We start from the raw sequence: 19,791 nt of genomic DNA, 5'->3' as shown, positions 1-19,791 counted from the left end.
ATTACTTCAACTTTGTACAATATTAGACCATCCGAGAGGCTAACAACCACTTGAATGTAGTTTTCAAGACCTCGGAGCGATATAGTCTCCTTATGACTAAGTTTGGTGAGCCAGCAGGCTACTCCTCACTTCCCCAAGTTGTATACATCTGAGTTCCCGACTGGGGAAGTAATCGGCGTTATGCTGATGGAACCTGCCGACTGCGATCCAATCTCGGCCAATCGATCGATAAGAGCAACCCCAACGGCGCGTCTCACCGCCCAGTTTTCAGGCCGCTAATCTTCAGCTAAACTACTACTGGCTCCTCATTCTGCACCTACTTATACAAACCTACAGACGCTCTCACACCAGCCACTACTTTGAAATAAAACCAAGCCCAACAACCTCGCATAGGAGTGTGCAGTCAATCTACTCTCACACACTCCAAAACGGCTTAAACACCCCTTATCAAAATGTCCGAACCCGGCCCCGAATCAATCCCTACCAGCGCAGACCCGCGCAGCAAACGTCCCACCAAACGCCGCGCCGTGACAGCGCACGATGAACACGCAACACAAATCGAGTCTCTCTTCCGCGATCCCACAAAAGAAATCAAACTTCCGGACCCCTCCAAGCAACGGACCTCGACATCGCTTCCCCCGCCGCCAGAGATTGTCGCCAACGTCCAGGGTTCCTCTGCTGGTGCGGGGTCGGGAGAATTCCATGTCTACAAGGCGAGTCGGCGGAGGGAGTACGAGCGCCAGCGGCTGATGCAGAGCGAGGTCGACAAGGAGAAGGAGGATAAGGAGTGGGAGCAGAAGCGGGAGGAAGCGCGGAGGAAGGATGAAGAGAAGACGGAGAAGAATCGGAAGAAGAGGGAGAAGCGGAATGCCAAAAAGGGGAAGAAGGGTGGCAGTGGTGCGACGAATGGCGGGGATAAGATGGCTGTTGATGAGACGGGGAAGAAGGTGGTGGATGGTGCTGATGGGGATAAGAAGGATGTAATTGAGAACGGGGATGGTCCTGAGGAGGTTACTGAGGTGCCAGGGGTGATTATCCATGATGACTGAATAGGGAAGACGGACATATACACGGGCTGCTGGGGAAACGGGCATACGAAGAAGGCTAGGGAGTGTACGATATGAAGATACCCATTGTAATTTTTGGTCTAGGATATTCATACAAGAAGTCCAAATGGTAATCGTGCAGCATTATGTACGCGGTTTTATTTCGGTTCGTCTTAATTGATTTAATCATCTCCACCACCGACACCGAGACCGGCACCGGCCTGCTGAGCAGACTTGCCACTGCAGATATCGTCGACACGGAGGAGCAAGCATGCGGACTAGAGATACAGTCAGTTTGAGTGGAAACAGGGCAGGATATGCTTGTGCTCACCTCGACAGCGGTCTTGATGCTCTGAAGCTTGACCGCCTCAGGCTCCCAGACGCCGTACTCCTTCATGTCCACCAAGGCACCGGAGTCACCGTCCAGACCCCACGTGGTATGGCCCTCAACGTGCTTGGCCCTCATGCGGGTGAGGACACGGATAGGACTGGCACCGGCGTTCTGTGCCAACGTTCTCGGGATGACCTCCATGGCATCGGCAACAGCCTTGTACGGCCATTGCTGGACACCCTCAATAGACTTGGCCAACTGGCTCAATCTGACAGACACAGCCATCTCAATGGCACCACCACCGGGGGAAAGACGGGGGTGGAAGATGACGTTCCGGGCAACGGCCATAGCGTCCTGAAGGTTCCGCTCGATCTCGTTGATGATGTCCTTGGACGGGCCGCGGAGAAGGATAGTGCAAGCCTTGGGGTTCTGGCACTTTCTGAGGAAGGTGAAGTACTCGTCGCCAATCTTCTCGATCTCGAAAAGTCCGCACTGAGTTCCAATGTCGGACTCCTGGAGGTCGTCGACACGGTTCACGATGGTCGCACCCGTGGCTCTGGCGATACGGTTGTTGTCCGTCTTTCTCACACGGCGGAGGGCTGTGATGTTGGCCTTCACCAAGTAGTGCTGGGCAAGGTCTAGGGAGTGGTCAGAAAGGCGAATGCCTGCGAGACAGCAAATGATTTCATACCTGAAACACCCTTCTCCGTGATGACAACGTCAGGCTTGAGGGCGATGATAGCATCACACATGGCCTTAACCTGTTCCTCCTCAATCTGCAGGATACGGTTCCAGTCATCCTCCTTGGTAATTTCGATGTTCGTCTGCGATTCACCCTTCTTGTATTCCAACGGGCAGTCGAGAAGCAGAACGCGGGGGTTCTCTATCCTCCTCCGCATCTTGGGGTGGGTGATGTCCTTGTTGACCATGACACCGTCGATAACCTCACTGTCCTCAATCTGACCACCGGGGATCTTCTCAACACGAGCGTACCGCTTGATGTCGACCTCCCGCTTTCCACCGCCAGCATCGAAAGACACGGTCCGGACAGCCTTCAGGGCGAGGCCGCACATGAGCTCCGACCACCGGGAAACGAACTTCGTGCCGATGGACGACTGAATGAGGGTGTACATAGCCTTGTCGTCATCAATATCCACGGGTATCGAAACTTCCTCCACAATGGCAAGGGCGTCGGCCAGAGCACGCTTAAAAGCCGAGATGATGACCACGGGGTGAATGTTGCGTTCGAGCTGGGGGAGGGCCTGAGCGAGCATCTCACCAGCTAATACCAGTTAGCGAGTTCATTCATCACGGAAGAAATTTCAAGCCCAGCGTGCGATAAGCACGAATCACCCAGCACATACCCAGAATAATAACAGTCGTTGTTCCATCACCAACCTCCTCGTCCTGGGTCCGACTCAACTCGATCATGCTCTTCGCAGCGGGGTGCGACACCTCGATTTCTCTCAGGATAGCGTGTCCATCGTTCGTCAAAACAATACCGCCCATGGGGTCGAGAAGCATCTTCAGCATAGCCTTAGGTCCCAGACATGACCGGATAATATCCGCGACACTGTATTGACAGGCCCCGTGTTAGAAGTGCCGGGAGCGGGGAAGAGTGGGAGGGGATCAATCACGTACGTCTTCGCAGCAGCGATATTAGACAGCTGGGCTTTACGACCAACCTGTCTCTCACCAGCATTGGTGTCTAAAGAACAATGTTAGCAATCAGAAGCCAAGCCCCGGAAAGTTCCCCTCGATTGGACATACTCATCACCACCACCGGTGCTTGCATGATGGCGGTGGTTCGTTGACTTGCGTCGGAGAAGGAAGAGAGAGAATCAAACGGTCCCTAGGAAAAGATGGAGTAAACTCCGGAGCCGATCGACAAGCGGTCAGAGATAGGGGCCTTTTTCTCGTGGAGGGGAACTGGAGTTGTTTTGTTGCCCGCCGTCCCCATCAAATTTCCAGCGCACCTCGAAGTGGGATTGCGGACAAGAAGAGCTCACCGCCACCATTCTTCTTTAGGTCTAGTGCTATCCTTTTCCCCCTGATCTATCTACGGAGCATCATCGCATGCCATGGAATCGAATAGTTCGCACCCTTTCTTGCTTTACGTCTTGGAGGGTAATAAATACTAATCACAAGCAACAGCTCATCTTGCACAGATGCTTCATAACGCCCGCCATCCAGGTATGCCCTTTGCCCCGTATCGCCAAACTCCTAAAGAAACAAACCCAAACTTTTCCCCCATTTCCCCAAATGTTCGTATGATTTAAACGACACGAACCCAACGTTGAAGAGCAAATCACTTCTTCAGGAGCTTACTCAGCTTCTGAACACTCTTGCGTACCCGAAAACGCACATGAGCCCGCATATGCGTAATAAGAGACAAATTTCTCTTCCGAGGCTTTGAAGAGACCTTTCTGCCCTCCTGCTTCTGGTCTCTGCTACCATGTGAACCAGTCTCGGACAGGCGGAATCCAAACTCATTAACCCCCAGTCCATGCAGACTGCATACACGTGTGCTTCCAATCGAATAAGCGTTGAAACTATCTTCACCCGAAGTTGCATGATCGAAGTGCCAGGTTCTCCGATCATGGTGCTGTCTGTTGCCAGTCCACTGCCGTGGAACTAAACGCCAGGTAGTATCGTCTGGATCGCCGTCAAGGTGTACCGACTGGCGCCATTCGTGGACTTCATTCATTTCTTGGTCTGCTGAAAGCCGCGCCATCATGTTCTTGAACCACGTTTGCGCGTAGGGATTTGGGTGTACAGGTCTGGGGGAAAGCGCAGAATCCGGGTCCCGGTCGTGCAGTAGTTTGCGTATTCGTTCTAGCTGTAGTTGACGCATGTTGTGTTGGAGATGCAGTGGTAGTTGTGCTAGGGCGACTTCGTCGAGTTCGTAGAGTACTTCCTCTTCGTCGTCCATGGAGTGTCTGCGCTCTTGTGGTTCCCATACATGATTGCTCGTCCAGGTGTCTGAGCTGCTTCGCCAGAAACAGCTGGCTTCTTGTGGACTTTGCTGAATTATAGTAGCCATGGTTCTAGTTATTTGCTGACGTGGTGAGAGCACGCGCTGGTGATGGGGTTTTGATCGGGGGAATGAGAGGCTGAGCAGCTGGTGAGATGGGGCCAAAAATATATGGACGTGATAGATGAATTTAGGAAGGCAGTCATAGGCGATCGAGCTGATGAAACCTTGAGTCATCCAGCAAAATTGAGACGAATGTAGCTCCTATTGATGTCAATTCAGTTATTGGAAGCGGATCATTTCTATGTCACCTTTACTGCTAAACGGGTCATTCCATCCAGTAGCTTTTAAAAGAACAGCTGCAATTGGTCAGCTGGACTTGGGGTACGAGCATATTTGTTTGCCAGGACTGGTAATGGAATAAGGGAAACGCCGTATGCACCTTGAACGCGTTGCTGGTGCAGGGTCATTTACTGGCACGCTCCGTAAATAGGCCCGTGCCATCACATGGGTCAGAGCCTCTTTTTGAAGCCTTGCACTCCATAGGAGCATTGACTATGTCGGAGGGTTGATCCAAAGACTCATCACATGTACAAAAAAAAGACGGTGAGGGGAAGAGAGATTTGTATGGATTATAGAGTTGTGAGCGTCTATCCGGTGCGCGCACAATGATCAACGTGCAGGTATCGTACAGCAATATTAAAGTAAGTAGAATAAGTACCCCAAACTTTCCCAGGCGCACATGACCCTTAGAATTCCCGGCTTTCGCCGATGTCACAAACGTCAAACGCCCCAACCTCTGGAAACCCATACTTAGTGAGTGCTTCCTTTAATTTCTTGGGCGGTTCAAGGACATCTTCATCTGTCAAAACCCAAGTTCCCCAGTGAATAGCCATGGCTCTCTTGCAGTTGGTATCCCGGAAAATTTGTACTGCATCATCAGGGTCTGCATGCATAGGGCTCATGAACCATCTGGGTGAGTAGGCGCCAATCGGGATCAAACCGAGGTCGAAAGGCCCCCGGAATCGACCAATTTGTTTAAATGCGGGACATGAGGGGAAATTGTACTCCGGAGCATGGTCATCGGCGCCAGCAGGAAGCTCTGGCACATGCCGATATCCTGTGTCTCTGTATGACGTTCTTGGTTAGATTACTCGAAGGCATCTCCTCGGAGATTATACATACCCTGCAAACCACAACTTCCGACCTCCAGCTTCGATGCCCCACGACGCCCACAGGGTCTTTGATCGATCAAACACACCTCGATTGCTTGTATGCTGCGAAGGCAAGCAGCTGATGCGAGCCGTGATATCAGATCGATTTGAATTCTGGCCTTCGCCGGCAGCACCGGCCTCCGTGACTGGTTCATGCGAGGGTGAAAGAACAATGTCTCGCTCTTCCCACCAATCCAATTCAGTCATTTTGTCGATCCCGATGCTGCTGAACCATGCTTTATTGCCCAGGGGTGCAAAGAAGTGGCAATTGGGATGGAGCCGCGAGATTTCCTTGACGGTTGGATGAGAAAGATGATCGTAATGGTTGTGGGATATTACAACCGCATCAATGAATGGGATGTCCTCGATGCGGCATGGCATCTCAGTGTAGCGCTTTGGGCCCATGAATGAGAAGGGAGAGCAACGGTCCTCAAATACGGGGTCGAACAGTACTCGTAGGCCATTGGGGAATTCGACGTAGTAACAAGCATGGCCAAGCCATGTCGCCCGTAGACTAGAGGTTTCTCGATCTGGCAGAAACTTGGGCTGCTGAACAGGTACAGTAGGAGGCGTGACATCCGGGAATTTGATTTTCCCCGTTATGATTCCTCTTCAAAGTGCAGTGTCAGGCTTGCATAGTAAAAGCAAGGAAAGTCTTGCAACTTACCCCCACATGTGAAGAGCGTCACCCACTGACGGCGATTTCCATGAGCTTCAGAGGTGCATTAGTAACACGATACTATAAAGGCTTCTGATAACTACAGAGTGGCATACTCCCAGGGGTTTTGAAAGCCATTTTTGAGATGGTGGGCTTTCTCCTTGACATCCTCAGGTCCCTCGGAAGCCGGGGAGAGGACAACGGCCAGAGAGTAAAGGGCCGCCGACGTTGAAGCAGCGGAAGTAGCTTTGACCATGTTGCGTCTCTGGGGCGATGACAATCTAGGTGCAGGAGCACTGTGCTGTCGGAAACAAAAGAAGCCTCGCAGGAATGTTCGCATTGTCTCAAGATTCGAGGGCGGGGAAGGTTTTATACGATGCTTGGTGGCGGCTGCCTTGACAATGAAGGTAAATGGATACTTCCCGCCGTAGATCTCAAAGAATAATACAGCCCAGTATGCTTTAGCCCATATTAGACTTTAAAAGCAACGCAGTCCCCTGTTTGGTGAATAAAAATGAGGAACGGCGATGCCGGTGTAAAGCCCGTTATCTCCGACTCGGAGTGATGACATCCCGTTGTTCTGCCCCATCTCGTATTGTGTTGTGGTCCATGAAAGCATCTGAGAGTTAGACTATGTACGTAGCTCTACGAATGCCTAATGTGCTAAGATGCCAAATTCGATTTCCTTCGACCAGAATGCGTGGACAACGCAGCCAATGTCATCCCTTTTAGGGATCTTAGCACCGCAGCCCGGCTTCTCCATCTCCGATGCCCGTGAAACCCAGCGTGAATCTCGGCCCGTCTTAACTCCGACTCCCCGACAAGAACGTTGCGGATGTGCTCGAGGCATCAGACAACTGTAGGTGGCGGTGTATGATTGTTCTTCTGTTGGCATGGACCCCAATGGACCATCAAGTACCCCAGGGCTGCCTTCGCCTGGCGATCTGATTGCCCAGCAACGGAAAGATGCCATCCAAGCAGCGGGGCAGCCTACAGGCGACGGAGGGCTTCTCTCCCAGCTAACCAACAATCCTTTTTTCACCGCAGTAAGTTCCTCAAGGTGTTACAGCTATGTCTGCTGCAAATCCCAATCGCTGACAGGAAGTTGCATTCATAGGGATTTGGACTTGCCGGTTTGGGGGCAGGAGTCGGTCTCGCACAGAAAGGCTTCCGCCATGGCGCCGCTCTCCTCCGGCGGCGCATGCTTGTCGACGTCGAAATCAGCATCAAAGACGACTCCTACCCGTGGTTCCTTCACTGGATGACCCTATACCAACAATCGCAGCTTAATTCGGCCCGCTCCGCTGCCAGCAGGTCTGGTTTCATGGAGTCCATACTACAGAGGCTGACCCCCGGGATGCGCCACCTCTCAATCCAAACACAGAAAGTCGAGCACAGCAATGGAGCGATACATACACATTTCGCGCTGGTGCCTGGACCCGGAAGGCATGTTTTGCGCTACAAGAATGCGTTCATCTTCGTCAACCGGATGCGAGAGTCCAAGTCCCAGGACCTACACACGGGCCGGCCGTGGGAGACCATCACTCTGACCACGCTTTATTCGCATCGACATGTCTTCGAAGACCTCTTCACGGAAGCGCACGCGTATGCGGCCAAATCTCACGAAGGCAAGACATCCATTTATAACAGTTGGGGTACTGAATGGAAGCTTTTCGGACAGCCGCGGCGAAAGCGTCCATTGGATTCGGTGGTTCTCGACGAAGGAGTCAAGGAGCGAATTGTGGAAGATGTGCAGGACTTTGTGGGCAGTGGCAAATGGTATCACGACCGGGGTATTCCCTACCGCCGTGGTTATCTCCTCTACGGGCCTCCGGGAACGGGTAAGAGTTCGTTCATCCAAGCCTTGGCGGGTGAATTGGACTATGACATTGCCATCTTGAACCTCAGCGAGCGGGGACTGACCGATGATCGGCTGAATCATCTTCTAACGATTGTCCCGAACCGAACCCTAGTCTTACTCGAAGATGTAGACGCCGCGTTCTCGAATCGCCGGACTCAAACGGACGAGGACGGGTATCGCGGAGCCAATGTCACATTTTCGGGTCTTCTGAATGCTCTCGATGGCGTTGCAAGCGCCGAGGAACGCATTATCTTCCTCACCACCAACCACGTTGAACGGCTTGACGAGGCGCTAGTCCGACCGGGTCGCGTGGACATGACGGTGCGTCTGGGCGAAGTGACTCGCTATCAAGTCGGCTGCCTCTGGGACCGGTTCTACGGAGAGCTTGACCCGAGTGGTGCCAACCGACAGGTCTTCCTCGATCGGCTACAGGAATTAGGGCTGATCGAGGACGAGAACGGCTTCAAGGCTGATCGGACGAAGAGCACCAGCGCTGCTGCTCTGCAGGGCTTGTTCTTGTACAACAAGGGCAATATGGAAGGAGCGATTGCTATGGCGGAGGGTCTGACGTTCCGAGTTCATGATGAGGCTATGTAGTATGAGCGATTAGACTGTATGATAGACTGTGCCATGTATATTAGTTGCGTGCCAGTATGTGTATAATATGGCCAATGAAAATAACAGGTTCAATTCTACTCAAAGTAATTGTGAGGTCTATGGGAGTCAGTTACCCTGCTATCTCTATATCGTCGGATCTGTTCCCTTTTCGGTAACCGACTATGCTTCACCGATAGGTGGTGTTTCGAGTAAACAGTACAGAGATAGAGCCCATCACCTTTCGTCACCATACCCCGCGACCATGGACCACTCACAGTCACTGATTGTTAGCTCCAGCGCTTCCCTATGCCGAATCATGATCATTGGGATGGTTCGAAGCGCCGGGCTGAGTCCAGCCACATCGTGCCCGCAGTCCGATCCAGCGAGATGTCGAGGCTAAGCGCCGACCCGGGCAATCAAGTTTCTCCCACTACGATACATATTCCTCACGCTACTGCAGCCTCTCTTGTTCGGACCCTTGCCGCCGTCGATGTGTGCTTTGACTACTCGATACTAGTATGGATAGATCGGGGCCCGTGCCTGGCCAGCTGGACATGATGTTGGTGAGTGGGCGTTTACCCAGGTGAGCTTATATATACACAGTGTATCATCTATGTTCCAAGGCTAAACAGAAGCAATTTTGACATTTCTTTTCTCTTACAAATTGAGATACTAGATACGACTCCAAGGACGAAAGTCTGATCTTTTTAAGGTGACGACTGAGCAAGTCCATCACCATGAATCAATTTCAACTCTTCCCATCACCCTCGGATAGCAGACCATCGCAGGAACTGCCAAGAGTACCGAGAAAGCCAACTATGAAGACACCTACAGATATGAGACCCATGGAGGAGATACGTGACAAGAGCAGTCCTACGGAAGCTGTCATCTTTAAACTTATCGAGGATACCCATACTAGAATCAAATCGCCGCCAAAGGCCATGTCCAGGTCGAACCCAGTATCCATCCCAGAGACAATACGAGAGCGTGAAACATCTAAGTCTCCTCTGCGACATGACCGCCACAAGCGGCCGACAGAGAGAGTTGGCTCCCCTTCACACTCGGTCAGATCTTCGCCCCAGAACAGCTCACCTGCTGCAGCACCGGTGGTACCAATGAAGTCGACGTTCCCTCGATATAACTTCGACCTTCCGATGAACCAACAGCACTACTACCCCGACCCTTCATTTAATGGTCACTGGGATTTGCCTAGATCTGAGTCGGAGACACCACCCCCAGAGATAGATCGCGCCCTTGGGCCTAAGACAGTTCCCGCAAGTGTGCTTAACTTTCCGGTTGGGGTTCTTGATCCAGTGGAGAGATATTCCACGCAGGAAGAGCTGCAGAGTCTATGGGAAATTGCCAACGGTCAACGCCCACAGAGCCTTCCCGGGACTTTTAACCTGTGTCTTGAACGGTGAGTACATTCCCTTCACCTTATTACGGCATATCTGACCCCTACAGGATCGACGCCAATATACTTTCATTCGGAGACCCAAAATCACCGTTCTATACACTGCAAACCAATTCAAAAAGTGACATATCAATTATCCGAAAACACCCCTCCAAACATGATAGCAGCGTCCCTGTAATGAACCTAAAACTAGAAGACAAATCTCGTCGCCAACCTCCCTACGACGGACTAATATCGATCCTATTTCCACGACTCGCAGGCATCCTAGCCATAGACCAAGCTGCAGAAGTGGCGGGAGAGCTTCGTCTCTCACCCACGGAGGCGACCAAAGCAGAAGGAGAAGCACTCAAACGAGTAGCAGCTCAGGAATCCTGCAAGTTGTTATGGAACCAATCGAAACGAGTGTACGAACTTCACCACCCCGCGTTGTGCAAGCAGCCTCCCGCGCTGGTTGGTGCTGCTGGCATTCCTCTGTCGCCAGTACGTTCGAAATATTCGGGGGTCCTACACATTACAGTTTCTAGTCTATCTAAGGAGGGAGAATTCAGCCAACCACCCACCATTTTGGTTACTACCCCTCTGCCAGCCAATGCCGTTGAGACGGGTGCCATGGCGGCTACGCCTCGCACATCGACGCTCCCACTGACAGATGCCGATGAGCCTTTGGCGTCGTTGGATCTGAGGACCATGACCTTGTCGTTAGCTACGGGGTCCATAGTTGCGACGATCCCGTCGTTATATGCTGTTGACTGTCTCGTTTCTGCGCTACTGACTGTGGCGGTGTCTGACGAGTCTACGAGACCTGTTCTTGAGGGACTCAAGCTGTATGACCAGGGGACTTCAAGATCCCCGTTGTCAAGCCCTAAAGAGATGATCACTACCCTAGCAGAGCGGGAAGATGCTAAAGAAGGTAGTCAGCTGTGGTTGAAGGTAAAATCGCAGTCTAACTCTGATGATCGAAAGCGGCACCAGTTCTGGAGCCGCAAGTCCAAGGGGCCGATGAACCGGACAATCGTAGTGGAGGAGTTCGACATGGACAAGTACGGGCGATACCAAGGAGGTCCACAGGAGGGAGAGGAGCTTCCGCGGATTACCCAGGGATGCTTGCGGGTGTTGTTCTGGGGGTACAATGTGGTAGTGCACGGAATTACAATGGTTGTCAAGGGGATTGCTTGGATGGTGGTGAACCTGACTCGGTGTTGTGCCACTGATAATCATACTTTGTAAGGACTGATGAGGATGATATGGACTATACCCTGTGGTTTGATATGGTTGCATTCCTTGATGTCACGATACTCGCAGGGATTTTGTAGATGAAGTCAAGAGCCAATTCATGATAAGAATTCCACTACCAGCCCCCGTCAGGTTTTAGCAGAAAGTTAATTCGAACAGATGCATGACACGCAGAATAGCTTCGGACAATATCCCGTCAGATCTGTTATTTTCGCGTGTCAACTCTTAAGAGTCAACAAATTATCCAAATTGGCATTGTTTATCATTGACTACCAACGATGTTCGCAGCCTTAACAACAACCTATAATCCCAATCCCAGACTTCTCCCCTTCAAATCAAAATCATACAACATATATGAAGTAAATAATAACAACACGAACCAACAAACCTGAGTAATCGAAACATACCTCTTCCCTCCAGTACCGTGTAGCAAATCAACATGATACATTCATACATACCCAGCTCACATTCCACACAAAACCTTCCGCCACTCCATCGATCATCGACACAATAATCCCGATATCATTGCCTCAGGACTGGAATTCAAGGGATGTTGCCACCCTTATACTACTTGATAATTAATACTCTATCACTAGTGGTGTCTTAGATATATATAGAGTATGAGACACAGCACCTCATTTCTCCCTCAAATCACCTATCCCAACAATCAACGACAAACTCAACACCAAGAAAAGAAATAAGAAATCAAGATGCATACCCTCCTCGTCTTATCAACCCTCTCCCTCGCTGCAGCTACATCCACCACTACCAACGGCGACTTGGGTTATTTGCAATGTGCTGTTCGTGTCCCCTACCCATTTACATACAAGAAACCAAACCAAACTACTGGAATAGATCAATAAATGAATGGACTAACAAACGAGAGCAGTCCTCCATCGCAGAAACCTACCCCCGCAGCGCAGAATGCACCTCCCCTTCAGCACTAGACTGCTTCTGCAACGCCCCATTTGATCCGTCCTCACTGGATCGTGATACTTTGGAGAGTTGTGCCAGTGAAGGTGTTTGTACGTAACCCGTTATCATTACCCCCTCTATTGTTCTATACCAGAAAAGGAGGACCGTGCTGATGAGGGATAACGATAGCACTACATAACATCCCCGACTACGTATGCAGCGACACCGACGTCCCCATCGACGCTCGAAAGGGAAGTAGTCCTATGATGCGGGTTGATACAACCAGCTCCAACTCGGGCTCGGATAGCAATGGAAATGGCATTGGCAATGGTAATGGAAACGGCAACGGCAATGGCAACGGCAATGGCAATGGCAACATATCCTCATCCAAACACTCCATCAACCAGAACCAGAACGACAAGAAGGCCTCGAAGCGCGCATACGCACCACCCTCCCCTGACCCTAACACCGAACCATCCCCCGACTCACCCACAACAGACACCGACACAACCACCACCACCACTCAAGACCAAGACTCATCATCAGATGACGAAGACCGCATCGAAGCAACCACCAAAACCAAGACGGAGACTAAAACCGAAGAAGCGCGACAAGACGCACCCGCCACCATAACCGAGCACCACGGCGTGCACATGACGGACGCAACCAACCCGAATGTAGTATACAAGTTCTACACGGAGACAGTGACAGACTGTGCGTGTGAGCATCCAACTGCTACTGGCGATGCGCATGCATCGGAGTTGAGGATGGAGAGTGCGACTGCTACCGGCACCTCAGCGAGGTTGTTTGGGACGCAGGCGGCAGAGACATCTGGTGCGGTGGTGTCGTCGTCGTCGGTGGTGATGTCGATGCCTAGTGGGGTTGATGCGAGTCGGATTGGAGGGACTAATGGTAGTGATGGTACTGGGGCGTTGTTTGAGGGGAGTGCGAGTAGTTTGAGGAGTGGAGGGATTGGGGGAGTGTTGATGGCGGTTGGGATGGGGGTTGTGGGGGTTGTGGTTTTGGTTCTTTGATCCTTCTATAATATTCTATCCTTGTTGGGGATAGGGGAGGGGAAGAATGGTTTTATGTCATGAGTATGATATGTAGTATGATTAGTGTAGTTTACTGTAGTCTGTCATTATATCTGAATCGAATCTGATACTGTTAACAATACTCATCTGGTAACTATAATGGTATCTATCAAGCATGGATGGCCTGCTGCACCTTCGGATACAACTGCACCAACCGATAATACATCTCGGAATGATCATGCACCAAAACCTGCGGATCCCACGCCATAGCAGCAAAGATAGTTTCAATGCCACTACTCACAGGCGTCATAAAGATCTGACAAATCTGCAACCCAATCACAAACGCAAATGCCATAATGACTGCCGTGAAATCCCCGCCCTGATTATACCCAGGGTTCGTGAACTGGAGATACAAATACGCCAGCAGCGCGCACACATACGAGACGAACACGGACCCCATCGTCAACACCGGACCCACCAGACAATCATTAACCAGGGCGTCCACGCCACGGTCCTTCATCATTTTCCACGTATCCTTGGCAGAGGGGATATATGCTTTCCCGTACAGGGCGATATGGCAGAACGCGTAGCGATTGAAGAACGTGACGAGCCAATCGAGCAAGGAGATGAAACAGCCCAGGACCCAGAACCCAATGCTACCGATGAGACTGCCCTGGGAAGCTTCCTGCTGCTGCGCGATGGAGCACGCCTGCCGGAGCATTTGAATCAAGGCGAGGATGAGCGAACCGAAGCTGATGCTGCCGAAGGAGTAGGTGGTGGCGCGACGGAAGGCGCCGCGCGTGGCACCGTGTGGCATGCCCTGCGGCGAGTTGGCGAAGAAGTACCAGGAGCCGTAGACGCCGGCGATGGTGGTGTGTACGGTGTTCTTGAGCCATTCGCTGAACCAGTACATGGCGAAGGTGACGTAGACGACTAGGCCGATGACTCGGGCGGTGCTGCAGCCGCCGGAGCCATTGGGGCAGGCCGGGTTGACGCCGGTGCTGTCGGGCTCGTAGGCAACGTAGATCGAGACGAGCGTGACGGAGAACCAGGCGGCGAAGGCGACGGCGACTAGGCCACCGATGGTGCTGACCAGGAACATATGGCCGTATTGGCGCGAGACGTCGATGGAGACCTCCATCATGTAGGCTGTGAACGGGATGCGGGGGATCCAGCTGATGAAGCAGACGATGGCGAAGACGCCGAAAATGAGGAAGACTATGCCACCGCCGTATTGCCCCCGAACGATGTAGTAGATGCCAGTGGCGAGAGCGAAGACGATGTTCAAGATGCCCGTGACCCAGATGAAGAGCTTGGAGAAGTATCGCGCACCGAGAAAGTAGGCATATGAGAAGGCGAGGGCCACACAGAGGACGAATATGAAGAGCACGAGAGTGTTTGTGTTGAGGGAGAAGTCGTTGCTCGCATCGTAGATGCCGCCGCCGCTGAAGCCTTTGTATTTCGCATAGCGATGGATGGTCACGCCAGACACTGCAACGTAGCCGAGGAAGACGGCAATGAACTGCCAGAGGTTTAGTATTGACCTTTCATATGTGGAAACACAGGGATACCTACCAAGAGTCCCGCCCAGATGTCATTGTACTTGGGCCGTTCGACTTGGAAAGCTTCATCAAACCCATACACAGCTTGGTTGTAGGTTGGCGGGGGCCCCTGAGGAGGTCCCTGAGGAGGTTTCGGTTCAGGTCCTCGATAATCACCACCATTGTGTTGGTTTGGTGCTGGCTGGGGAGCTTGGTCGTAGTTGTAGTACGCATATTGTTGTTGTTGTTGCTGCGGCGGCGGCTGAGGCTGATCGCCAAAGCTCTGGTTGGTGTTGTAATAGCTGGATGCCTGGCCACTCATGACTGCGTGCTGTTGGATGCAGAAGAGGAGAGAATCAGAGGTGAAAAACACATCATTATCTGGAGTGAAAGTGCAAGTCGCAACCGGGCAGCATAGGTTACACTGCAGCTCGAGCGCGTCATCGAGGCGGGATCGACCGGCCGCTGTGTTGGCTTCCCACGGATCCCCAAACTTAATTCCTCTCCCCTAACGTCACTCTAGATTCGTAGTGTAAATAATAGGAAAGAGGAAATATAAATGTGAATCAATGCCACTCATATATCTAAGCTAATATGCAGTATGTACATGTAACATCGTCAGGCATGTCGTCAGTCCCTCCGGCCTGCGCCCTGAAACCCGCGAGTCTATTAAGATTAAGAGGTCGCAGAGTACAAATAGATAGTCCGGACCAGGTAAACGGTGGACTGACCGGTTGAAATACAATAAAGCTGCTTTGGGGGTATCAATAAAAGCCATCCATCACTCCTCAGCTCCTACCGAAATGCATGGTTCCGCATGTGTCGCCACGAATCCCCGATCTTGCGCTCGATGCCTGGGATGGGTGTTCGCGATCGTCCTGGCCACTCGTCCGTCGCTGCCTGGATCTGGCCTTTGTTCCACGCCCGCGACCGCCGCATGTTCTCGTGGCGAACTGCTGCCCGTCGCGCCGCGCGCAGCTCGTCGATGCGGCCTTGTCCAACGCGGTGTCGTCGCACAAAACAGTCGTCCATCAGCGTATTGGCGTCCAGCAGCTTCTTCGGCACTGTCTGCACCACCTGAAACACCTCCATTGGATCTGACACCGCCATGATCTCTCGCTCGCACGACTTGAAGATAGCCAGTGACACGCGGAAGAACGTCTTGGATCCTTCATAGAAGAATACATCCCACACCCGCAGTGTCGTCTCCAGGGGCAACGTCCCGATGAACACCGACATCAGCCAGTTCGTCAGCCCCAACGTGATGTCCGGCAGCCGCGACGTCACCGTCAGTGCGGGCGCCCGCGAGCCGCCACCGAGCCCGCCAGCGATCTTGTTGTATACATGCGGCGACGTCTCCTTGAGCAGCACCATGAGAATCCACAGGTCGATATTAGCGCCCTCCAGGCTGATCTCGTGCGTGCTAGGGAGATACACCGAGCTGATGATGTGCAGCATCCAGAACGCCTTTTCTTCCGGCATGAACAGGAGTAGCAGTCCCGTGATAAAGTTCAGCGACTGCGTATACCCGATCTGGGGGTTGTGCACTGCGAATGCATATAGCACGCGGCGAAGCGACTGGATCATCTCTGTCTCAACCGTGACGGACTCATGTTTCGGGTTGCTGCTTCCAGCGCCAGCGCTGGTGCCTCCGTATTGTTCGACCGATTCGGGTTTAAAGTGGATGTTATCCGGAAACGTTCGATGTAAATCGCGTTCAATGTGTTCTTTGTCGTCGTTGCTCGGGGAATCCATGGCCTGCCGGACAAGCTGCTCGTAGAGCCCAGGATTCCGGTTCAGGTGCTCATAGCCGCCAGCGTAGAAGAACCAGGCGGCTCCTCGATACTCCGACGGAATACCCTTGCGCACAAACTTTTTGACTTTGTTTGATTTTGGCGGGAAGGAGATCGGATCTGTGATCGGCAGCCGATTCTGGCGGAGCAGTTCCACCCACTTGATTCGCTGGTTCGCGGCAAAATCGGAGTATGAGCTGCTCCACGCCTCGTACTGGGCCAGGGTCACATGATGGGTAGCCTTTCGGAACCCGTAGCGATCGCGCGAGTCCGTTCCCAAAAGCAGGGGCGGAGGCACCACTCCGGGCAGCACGACCTTTCTTTCTTGACGCTCGACGCCGGGTGATTTTAATGGTGCTTCAACGGTTGGCTCTTCATGTGGGACTTCCTCTTCCTCATGGCGATCGCTTAGTGGCCCTCGTACAGGGGCACTCAGCTCAGGGAGCGGTGGTACAGGCGGAAGATCCTCAGTGGGATCCAGATCGGGCGAATGCTCATCGGAAGTATGGCCATCATCGAGCGTATATTCCGTGGGCGGACATGGACTCCATGGCCTTACTTTCTCATCGTCGTATATATCTGGTGATCCAGGTTCTTCCGTGACATCGCTAAATCCGTCGAGGTACATGGAAATGGCATCCTCCACACTCATGCCCCCATCTTTTTCGCATGGTCCATCGGGCGTGTCAGGAGACAAGTCGGTAATCGAGCTACTCTTTGTGAGAACACTACTGCGCTCAGTTCCGCTGGCTTGCTCGATGCTGGATCGCGACGTCATGGCCGAGTTAACACTAGATCGCAGTGCATCCTCTCCATGTGTGTCTGCATAGCTCCCCGGAGGCACGACGCGAGGCAATGCCAACCCATACGCATCATCTGGATACCGTTCTCGTGACCGAGGAGGTCGCTGGCGTCGACTGTGCAATTTGGAGGTAGACATGGAAATGCGCAACCCTGGCGCGCCTGGCGGAAGCTTCCGGGGCGGTGGGCGATCGAATTCAATCTCTCTCGGAGGATATCCCGGCCGAGGATTGGGTGACACCGGGTATGTTGGCGTACGGAGGGCGGGCGTGCGGGGGACGAAATAGTCGTCATCTCTGGGTTGAGGCGATGGGGAGCGCCATGATGGATCAGCAGCAGCCGCCTTTGCAGGGTGCAGTCGCGGGGAAGGCACGGGAGGGCGCTGAGAAGGGGGAGGGCGAACGCCGTCGGCGGTCGAGGGGCGTGGAAAGGGAGGATTGAGTCTCAACGGATCTAGGCGGGGAGGGTTCGGGATCCTGCGTCGGCTGGGGATATCATGCGCGCCTGCAAGGGGCGGATATCGAAAGTCTCCATTTCCTGTGACCATGGCCACGAGATGATAGATCCCAGTTCCCGCTGGACATTGGTTGGTGAGTGTAGAATGGAAAGACGCAGTCGAGGACTGATTTCAGGGGGGCGGATGGCGATAGTTGATAAGGATGGGTTAAGAGGCAAGGGGAGGCGAGTTGAAGAGGAGGAAAAAGAAACGAGAAAGTTAAGCGCGTAGAGTAAGACTGCAGGGCAGTGGTGAACGAGTGAAGAGACCGGTCAAGCGGTCGAGCTGCCCCGTCAGGCGCGAAGTGAAACGAGCGGATGGAAAAGAAATGTGCAGGCCAAGTTAATAGTCGCCCCGGCAGCGCGCGATGCAGCAGTCCATCAACCAAGTCTCACGAACCTGCCAGAGGGTCAATCCGAGACTTCATCTCACGACGAAACAAGAGCGAGAGAAGAGTCAGAAAAAGAGGAGAAGGACGACGACGACGAAGAATAAAAAGCGAGAGCCGAAAGGGAAAAGGGGAAAATCGCTGCGGGCCTCGATCGAGTCTAGCGCGTACGATTTCCAGCGAAGTCGTGAAGTTGAAAATTAAAATCCATCCGCTTATTACGGACCCTGTCCGGTAAGCTAAAAGTCTTGCCGTGCTAATTTCACAGCTAATTTCAGGTACCGTATTCTTCTTACAACTGGTTTGTTTTTTTACCTTGGTACACGATGGGTTTCAGTCTGACGCCAGGATGAGATCAGTCTCACCAACGGCGTTTGAGGTTGATGATTCTTTTCATATCTAGTGCAATCAGACAAGGCACTTGCGGAGGACCTCGGGATTATGGTGCCATGTAGAAAAAGTACGCCAATGCATCCTGTAGACTTCACAATGGCTTTGCGTTTCTCTTCACCTCGAGACGGGTTACACAAGGGTTGCAGGGGCGATCTTTCGCACACCTCGAAGAAGTCACGCAGTCCGCGGAGTTCTCAGTTTCATCAACTATCCATCCGTCTATCATCTACGAGGTGCCTATTCCGTCGCCTTGTTGCATAGTACTTTTCGACCGTGATAGGTCACTCCTACGTACATGGTTCTCCATAGAAGCTGCATCCGCGGTGACGTTATGTATGGGGAGACGCTGGACATCATCTCTCAGTGTCACGCTGCGCCAACCACATCCCTCGCAGTTGGGAGGGTCCGCCCCGACCCGTCTGGAGACCGGCTGGATGCATTGCATATCTACCGTTGGATGAAGGAGCGATCGTCCAAACAGGTTGTCTGGATGGCATAACAGTTGAAGATGCTCATTTACCAACTGCCAAATAACCCCAGCAGGTGGTTCCCAGTGGTGGGCATCATGACGACGAGCGTTGGGCAACTTCCTTGGTACGGAAAGCGAAAAACCGGTTTGACACAATACGGGCGTACCGGGCGGAGTCGGTTTCAGCTGCCCCTAGTCGGGTCCCACCCGCCGAAGCGCCAAGGTTCGATTCGCTCGACAGCTGCTTGCCCTTTTTGATAGTCTGTCGTCGACAGACTGTTTTATCCCTTCTGGCGCTCTCTGGTTTGAGGCCCACCCATGTTTGTTTTCCCTTCCGAACTAAGACCGGATGGCTATCTTTCCGATCTTCCCCCAATCCAAAGTCAAGCACCATGATTATTAAACGCCATCGCTTAGTGTGCTTGAGCAGAACTACTCCGTAGTAAGCGTTCCTTCCCTCCGTCACATGATTCTAGCGGGGATCGATCGTCCCGTGATGCTGCCGTGCCCCACCACTTCCTACTGCTTCAGGAACTTTTCCCTAAACCCAATTTGATTAAGTTTGATGCTTCAAGGCACCATGGATAATATCGCTTCACTTTATCCTCTACTACCGAAAGGCAACCAGCTTTG

At 52.5% G+C, this 19,791-nt stretch overlaps 8 protein-coding genes across 8 annotated transcripts; 4 read left to right on the top strand and 4 right to left on the bottom strand.

Moving 5' to 3' along the window:
• Positions 1–325: 325 nt before the first annotated feature.
• BDQ94DRAFT_142908 (PRKRIP1 family protein) lies at positions 326–1,133 on the top strand (the record flags this gene model as incomplete). Its single annotated transcript, XM_026766119.1, has 1 exon — positions 326–1,133. A coding segment is annotated over exon 1 (593 nt), but the record flags the coding sequence as incomplete, so codon positions are not given.
• BDQ94DRAFT_142907 (chaperonin-containing T-complex subunit CCT3) lies at positions 1,134–3,328 on the bottom strand. The gene is made up of 6 exons (XM_026766118.1): positions 3,148–3,328; positions 3,019–3,085; positions 2,742–2,950; positions 2,069–2,659; positions 1,378–2,015; positions 1,134–1,324 (listed from the first exon to the last, which is right to left on the bottom strand). Exons 1-6 carry the CDS (start codon positions 3,170–3,172, stop codon positions 1,229–1,231), a joined length of 1,626 nt encoding a protein of 541 aa, XP_026626944.1. The 5' UTR covers positions 3,173–3,328; the 3' UTR covers positions 1,134–1,228.
• A 357-nt stretch (positions 3,329–3,685) lies between these two features.
• Positions 3,686–4,420, bottom strand: BDQ94DRAFT_169987 (uncharacterized protein; the record flags this gene model as incomplete). Its single annotated transcript, XM_026771391.1, has 1 exon — positions 3,686–4,420. The coding sequence occupies one exon, from the start codon at positions 4,418–4,420 to the stop codon at positions 3,686–3,688; it is 735 nt and encodes a 244-aa protein (XP_026626943.1).
• Positions 4,421–4,931: 511 nt separating this feature from the next.
• Positions 4,932–6,905, bottom strand: BDQ94DRAFT_27492 (putative Zn-dependent hydrolase/oxidoreductase family protein). The gene is made up of 4 exons (XM_026775386.1): positions 6,340–6,905; positions 6,233–6,277; positions 5,537–6,175; positions 4,932–5,479 (listed from the first exon to the last, which is right to left on the bottom strand). Exons 1-4 carry the CDS (start codon positions 6,561–6,563, stop codon positions 5,101–5,103), a joined length of 1,287 nt encoding a protein of 428 aa, XP_026626942.1. The 5' UTR covers positions 6,564–6,905; the 3' UTR covers positions 4,932–5,100.
• Positions 6,906–7,062: 157 nt separating this feature from the next.
• Positions 7,063–8,772, top strand: BDQ94DRAFT_142905 (bifunctional AAA family ATPase chaperone/translocase BCS1). Its single transcript, XM_026766117.1, has 2 exons — positions 7,063–7,269; positions 7,341–8,772. The coding sequence occupies exons 1-2, from the start codon at positions 7,117–7,119 to the stop codon at positions 8,679–8,681; spliced, it is 1,494 nt and encodes a 497-aa protein (XP_026626941.1). The 5' UTR covers positions 7,063–7,116; the 3' UTR covers positions 8,682–8,772.
• A 646-nt stretch (positions 8,773–9,418) lies between these two features.
• Positions 9,419–11,322, top strand: BDQ94DRAFT_159232 (uncharacterized protein; the record flags this gene model as incomplete). The annotated part of the gene is made up of 2 exons (XM_026769051.1): positions 9,419–10,098; positions 10,146–11,322. 2 exons carry the CDS (start codon positions 9,419–9,421, stop codon positions 11,320–11,322), a joined length of 1,857 nt encoding a protein of 618 aa, XP_026626940.1.
• A 716-nt stretch (positions 11,323–12,038) lies between these two features.
• On the top strand, positions 12,039–13,277 carry BDQ94DRAFT_169983 (extracellular serine rich protein; the record flags this gene model as incomplete). The annotated part of the gene is made up of 3 exons (XM_026771390.1): positions 12,039–12,128; positions 12,218–12,353; positions 12,433–13,277. The coding sequence occupies 3 exons, from the start codon at positions 12,039–12,041 to the stop codon at positions 13,275–13,277; spliced, it is 1,071 nt and encodes a 356-aa protein (XP_026626939.1).
• A 131-nt stretch (positions 13,278–13,408) lies between these two features.
• On the bottom strand, positions 13,409–18,462 carry BDQ94DRAFT_178433 (DUF580-domain-containing protein). The gene is made up of 4 exons (XM_026773127.1): positions 15,618–18,462; positions 15,426–15,484; positions 14,853–15,199; positions 13,409–14,799 (listed from the first exon to the last, which is right to left on the bottom strand). Exons 1-4 carry the CDS (start codon positions 17,957–17,959, stop codon positions 13,447–13,449), a joined length of 4,101 nt encoding a protein of 1,366 aa, XP_026626938.1. The 5' UTR covers positions 17,960–18,462; the 3' UTR covers positions 13,409–13,446.
• Between the last annotated feature and the right edge of the window lie 1,329 nt (positions 18,463–19,791).

The sequence above is a fragment of the Aspergillus welwitschiae genome (assembly GCF_003344945.1).
Source record: "Aspergillus welwitschiae strain CBS 139.54b unplaced genomic scaffold BDQ94scaffold_14, whole genome shotgun sequence".
Classification (NCBI taxonomy): Eukaryota; Fungi; Ascomycota; class Eurotiomycetes; order Eurotiales; family Aspergillaceae; genus Aspergillus; species Aspergillus welwitschiae.
The sequence above is the reverse complement of the archived record's forward strand: the minus strand, read 5'-3'. Positions and strand labels throughout refer to the sequence as shown.